Source organism: Aplysia californica, unplaced genomic scaffold (genome assembly GCF_000002075.1).
Source record: "Aplysia californica isolate F4 #8 unplaced genomic scaffold, AplCal3.0 scaffold00417, whole genome shotgun sequence".
NCBI classification, from domain to species: domain Eukaryota; kingdom Metazoa; phylum Mollusca; class Gastropoda; order Aplysiida; family Aplysiidae; genus Aplysia; species Aplysia californica.
This window is the reverse complement of record NW_004797687.1, coordinates 138993-145295: the sequence shown is the minus strand read 5'-3', so window position 1 is coordinate 145295 and position 6303 is coordinate 138993. Positions and strand designations below refer to the sequence as shown.

Sequence of the window (6303 nt, the reverse complement as noted above, 5' to 3'; positions counted from 1 at the left end):
GTTTAACCTTCTAAGGTCTTTGCGTGCGAGTCTAAAAGTTGGATGACCTACATAGTCTAAAAGCCCGATGAAGATAACTGAAAACAAAAATCTAAGGTTTCGACATGTTGTCATTGATGGAAGCTACAGGAGATTTTTAAAAATATAGACTAAGGGCCCGTGTCCACTTCGACGGACACCAACCGACCCGACGAAGCCCGTCTCTCGGAAAGTCGGTAGTTGAAATGGAGCACCGTCTATTTCTTAAGAAATCAGTGAAAAGTCCGTTTCGCTGTGTCAACAGACACGACACGACACGCCCCGACAAAAGACGTGTCCGTTGGAAAGACGCTAGCTCAATTTTAGCCGGGCCGGGTCGTGACTCTTGAGCCATAGGCCCCGCCGGTGCTAAAAGAAAATTTTAATTTTGAGTTCGGATTAAAATTCTAATGTCATATTCGTAATCGGCGACTCAAAATTAGCAATGACTACGCACAAACCACCTGGTTTAAATTCATATTAACAATTTTACCAACTTTCCTTTAAAAACTCATACATTTCTTATTCCCGCCTTGGGTTCATTGACCTCGACCATTTATAGCCGTGTACCGAGGATACAGCCTTGGGACATAGTGTGAGGAGTAAGAGAGCCAACAGACAAGACGTGTCTTGTCCGAACAGGTGGACACACAATACGGAAACGACCCGACCGATTTTCTTCCTCCCTGCAAAAGATCGGCCGTGTCCGCCTCAGTGGATCCGTAGGGTAAGGGGATTTACACTCATACACCTAAAACATAAAGAGTTGACCTATTTTGATCAATTATTAACGCACGCTTATAAAACAGTCAAAAAGACGGGTGAGTACTTTTCAAGAGTTGTGTCATAATGTCTGGACAGTCTGGGGGAGACATCTTCAAGCTCACACGGAAATGGGGAAGGGAAAAAAAGGGGGGGGGGGCGGCAGGATAGTATTGCTGTCTCAAAATGAGCAAGTTATAGGCAAGGTTATTGTTAACTATTTATTGTAGTGATCCTGTTTATGAACCCAAAGGGCGGAATAGCGCCCAAATAATATATAACCGTATTGGATCAGGATTTTTCGAAAAAATACTTTTGCTTGGTCGATGGCCTACAAGAGTACCATGCAAATTTTCTTGCACACAGGTAAACTGGTAAATAATCTAGACTTTTTTCACGCAGACAGACGAAAGTGAACAAGCTATGGATGTTTCATGGTCCGGTAAGAGACACCAACAACTTTACTGTGAAAATCGCGTTGACCTCGAGTCTGCGAACTAGGCAAGGAACTTATTATATTTATAACCTCCTCAGAACTCGCTCAAGTCAGTTCCGAAAGGGGTTACAAGTTAACTGTTACGTCAACTTTTACACTTCGTTCCCTTATCTATATTATTTTAAAAAACTATCTTGACCAGTAGCTTAAATAATACAGAATGATTAAAAAAGAATACGCCAAAAATCATCTTTCGATATTTCAAAAACGAAAACCAGTAGAAAACTTCAGCATGGACAAATGTGTTGTACATACCTTCAAGTTTTTATTTAATGTTTTACAAGAGCTAAATGTGGCCACCACCGGCAGGACGGACAACATAAAGTCGATATGAGAATTCCTCCCAAACGCGCCTCGGGGTGTCTCAGGCCACCGTGTTAATTGTAGCTGTTATTCGATCTCTCATGTCATCAATATTTGCTGAAAGTGTTGGAACATAAACTTTGTCTCCCTAAACCCCCCCCCCCCCAAAACCCCCACAAAAAACCCCCCAAAAAACCAACAGACACAAAGTGAGGTCCGGGGATCTGGCATGCCAACCGCTGAGAGCGAGTTCTATATCACCTTTCCCACCAATTCACTGTTGAAGCACGTTTTTATTCAGATAAGTTCGACCCTAGAGATGGCAATAGGGCGGTGCTCCATCTTTAAAAAAAATTAAGTCATTCGAATCTGCTTGCAGTTTTCTATTGTTTTTGGCTTTTTAAATATCGTGTGATGATATTGGCGTATTCTGTTTGATTCACCCTGTATTTATAATCTGTGTAGAACTAGTTCAAGTAAGTTCCTATTGGGGGTTACAAGTTTACTGTTACGTCAACTTTTATTCTACGTATCCTTTTCTGTTAAAAAAGCTTTCTTGGCCTGTAGCCCACATAATACTTTTACTGAGAGGAAATCTGTTATAGGTTACCCCCATGAACCATTGGATCTCATTCTCAAGACATTTGCAAAAGAGGATGTTTTAAGGAAATACATTTGTGTCAAGACGCGGTGGAATCCAGCACTCATCAATTTTTGGGCATATGGACTTATTGGCACCATTTAAAAGCTGATTTATTTGCCTAACTTCCACTGATATAAATATCCATTTATCTTGAATAGAACTCAAGATATTTGCAATTGAAGGGAGTGAGGTCGCCTGGTTTCAGTTGTGAAATTAGCAAGAGAATAGCCGCCAAAGTTTGGTAACTCCAATAGCTAAGGAGTCTTTGAAAACTGAAAAATGACATATGCTGTGCCTTTAATCAATGTTTTTCAGTAAAATGCACATGAAATTGTGTTTTTATATGGACAAAAAGGAGGATGAGCCAAAAAATATGAATTGTGAGGCAGCCTGGTGGAATCAGGCTCTCGTCAATTTTTGGGCATATTGAGTTATTGGTATCATCTTAAAGCTTGTTCATTTGTCTTGCTTTCAATGAAAAAATTATCCATCCATCTTCTATAGAAGTGGAGATATTTTGGATTGAAGGAGGCGGGGGTCACCTGATTTAAGAGGTAAAATTAGCGAGAAAATTGCAGCCCAAGCTTGGTAAATTCCAAAGCTGGAGAGTCCATGGAAACTGTAACTTTATATTTTTGTGCCTATAATCAACATTTTCGGTGAAATCCTCAAAGGAATGTGTTAGTAAAAGGACATAAAAGATTTTGAGCCAAAAAACAAAAATTTGATAAAAATTGCTAAGCATGGAGAAAACTGCTGTTTTCTTCGATTTCATTATTTTGACGAGAGCCTGATTCCTCCACGCTGCCTCACAATTTGATAAAAAATTTCAAACTGGCGGGAAAATGCTTGTTTCCCTGATTTCGTTATTTTGACGAGCTCCTGATTTCACCACGCTGCCTCACATTAAGAGCTTTGATATTTTAAAAAATGTGAATTGGGGGGGGGGGGGGGTAAATATAACAAATTATAACTGTAATTGGGATGTTTTTACACCCCCGTCGACACAATTAAGGTTGATTGGGGGACTGGCTTCTTTTGGTCGTGCCTGTTAGGACTAGGACCCTTGCCTTAGCTGCTCGAGACACAGCATCATGACTGAAAGGCGGGATGTCTGATTTTTTAAAACACACAAAAAACATCCTCTCTCGGGAATCAAACTCATGTCTTCTGTGTGCTGCTGTGAAGAGCGTAAATTTTACACACCAGCAGATGCCGGCATCACCAAATTATATGTCCGTATGCCAACTTGCATAAAATTGTCCTCATTAAGCCAAGTCTTACAACCTCAACTTCAACATGACGAAATTATCTGAAACAGTTTCTTCTTGCTATCGTCCCACACAAACAAGGCCAGGAAGGCAAGACATTTAATTCGTACCTCATGTTTGGGATTCGCAAAAACATCAGTTATATAATTATTCCATGAACATAAGCCAGAGGACACCTTTATAACAGTAATCAAAATAGGGACTAATCAACTTTCTGTGCTTATTAGAGCTTATTTCCTTGTGTAGACCTATATCAGAGACATTCCATATGCAGGCAGACGCCTTGATTGTGAACAATATTATCAGATGATTTCGTTTGCGTCTCTTTATAAAATGTGTTATGTTTTTTTTTATAGTATGGAGTAAACTTCAACGACGTTCAAGGCTCTATGATCTTAACAAGTTTACGCTAGTGCGTTAATTGCACACCCTCCGATACCTTCTCCTCCTCTTCCTCTTCCTCCTCATCCTCCACTACCACCTCCTCCTCCTCTCCTCGTGGCCCAGTGCACGGGAAGAGGCCAGAAGTACAGAAGTACAAGGGAGACGACTCTTGCATGATACTCGTTGTCAGTAACTCTCTTGTTGTTTCCCGTTACCAGGTCAAGTCCATGTCGACTATTCAAAATGTACCTTGAAAGTTTCTTCACATTTCACGCATTTGCACATTTGAAATTACGTCGAAATAAAAGTAAAAATCAACATGCTCTTCAGGGGGAAATACTTTGTTCTTTATTGCTGCTGACTGTAGTAAGTACACTATACTTTTGAGTATATTTCATACTCTTCATCTTTGGGGCAAATCCCGAGCTTCGAAACATTTTTTATACAATATCGAAAAAAAAAAATTAAAAAAATACCAAAGTGATAACAGCAGCTAAAAAAAAAAAACATTAAAAAAAAACAAACATTGGTAAGCTATTTCTTGTTTGAAATTTCCAGTCAATAAAACGATAATGGGATATTCTTTTTGAGAAGCTGAAAATCCCCCACTTTGAAAACAAAACTTGTTTTTCAAACCCTAGAAGCTTTATTTTTACGGTTGCGACTTCGTTGACGGTTGTCCTTTGGAGGTCCTGCCAGGTCGAGGCCTTCACATGTGGTGGAGCTCTCAACGCATTTCTTCTCTTTATCGTCCCACGCAAGGCCTGGGGGGCAGGGCATTTCGTACCTCACTTCATTTGAGCATATGGCAAACCGGCTGCACGTGTCACACAGCTGGTACTGTCCGTCGTCCAAACCCTCACAGGCTGTGATGCATCTCTTTCTTTTTCCTGCCGGTATATTATCATTATTATGATTATGATTTTGAATATGATTATGATGATTATTATTATTATTGTTGTTGTTGTTGTTGTTGTTGTTACTACTACTACTACTACTACTACTACTACTACTACTACTACTACTACTACTACTACTACTACTACTACTACTACTACTACTATTATTAATTATTATTATTATTATTATTATTATTATTATTATTATTATTATTGTTGTTGTTGTTGTTGTTGTTGTTGTTGTTGTTGTTGTTGTTGTTGTTACTATTACTACTACTACTATTAATAATAATAATAATAATAATAATAATAATAATGATAATAATAATAATCATTATCATTATTATTGTTGCTGCTGTTGTTGTTGTTGTTGTTGTTACTATTACTACTACTACTACTACTACTACTACTACTATTATTATTAATTATAATAATTATTATTATTATTATTTTCATTATTATTATTAAGTATTTTTTATTATTACAAGTATTATTTATTTATTTCTTATATTATTATTGTTTTCATTATTATTAGATTTATTACTATTATTATCATCATCAATATTCACAAAATAATATTTTGATTGTTTGAGTAAGGTAGAGCCACATCAACTGAATAAATAAGATCTTTCAGTGCAAAGAAAAACGGGACTGGTTAATAGAAATATCAGAGAAAGAAAGAGAGAGAGAGAGAGAGAGAGAGAGAGAGAGAGAGAGAGAGAGAGAGAGAGAGAGAGAGAGAGAGAGAGAGAGAGAGAGAGAGAGAGAGAAAGAAGAAGAAGAAGAAGAAGAAGAAGAAGAAGAAGAAGAAGAAGAAGAAGAAGAAGAAGAAGAAGAAGAAGAAGAAGAAGAAGAAGAAGAAGAAGAAGAAAAAAAAAGAAGAAGAAGAAGAAGGAGAAGAAGAAGGAGGAGGATGAGGAGGAGGAGGAGGAGGAGGAGGAGGAGGAGGAGGAGGAGGAGGAGGAGGAGGAGGAGGAGGAGGAGGAGGAGGAGGAGGAGGAGGAGGAGAAGAAGAAGAAGAAGAAGAAAAAGAAGAAGAAGAAGAAAAAGAAGAAGAAGAAGAAGAGGAAGAAGAAGAAAAAGAAGAAGAAGAAGAAGAAGAAGAAGAAGAAGAAGAAGAAGACGTTTTCCTAGACAGAAACGACTAACAATGTTAATTAAGTTCACTCACCTTCACTTACACCCAGCAGGACCAGAAGGAAAACGAACGAGAGAAGGCTCTTCATGATTGGAGAGCCGAGGGATGATGTCAATGAAAGCTTTCTGTTGTCTGGGTAACAGCGAGATGCTTCAGCCTGTCCTACGCACAATGTAGCGTTAAAATCCTAAGTAACAATGATTATATCCAGGTGCTTATATAGATGACAATTTTTTTTTCTATTTACATTGATACCTCAATCATCGGGACAATTATACAGTTAAACTAGACATTTATTGCTTGACTCCGAATATGCCCTATCTATTTATTGTTTAGAATAATGTTGGCCCGATATAGGTGTTTAAAGCCATCGGACTACATAAATTATG

The 6303-nt window shown here is 38.2% G+C and overlaps 1 protein-coding gene across 1 annotated transcript; it reads right to left on the bottom strand.

Annotated features, from left to right (window-relative positions):
• Positions 1–4202: 4202 nt before the first annotated feature.
• On the bottom strand, positions 4203–6071 carry LOC106012572. Its single transcript, XM_013085911.2, has 2 exons — positions 5948–6071; positions 4203–4767 (listed from the first exon to the last, which is right to left on the bottom strand). Exons 1-2 carry the CDS (start codon positions 6000–6002, stop codon positions 4508–4510), a joined length of 315 nt encoding a protein of 104 aa, XP_012941365.1. The 5' UTR covers positions 6003–6071; the 3' UTR covers positions 4203–4507.
• Positions 6072–6303: the final 232 nt, after the last annotated feature.

Excerpts from the sequence above, each read along its gene's own strand:
- LOC106012572 (XM_013085911.2), bottom strand. The coding sequence starts at position 6,002 with ATGAAGAGCCTTCTCTCGTTCGTTTTCCTTCTGGTCCTGCTGGGTGTA. Across the intron at positions 4,768-5,947 it reads CCTGCTGGGTGTAAGTGAAG|GAAAAAGAAAGAGATGCATC; the intron begins GTGAGTGAACTT and ends ATATACCGGCAG.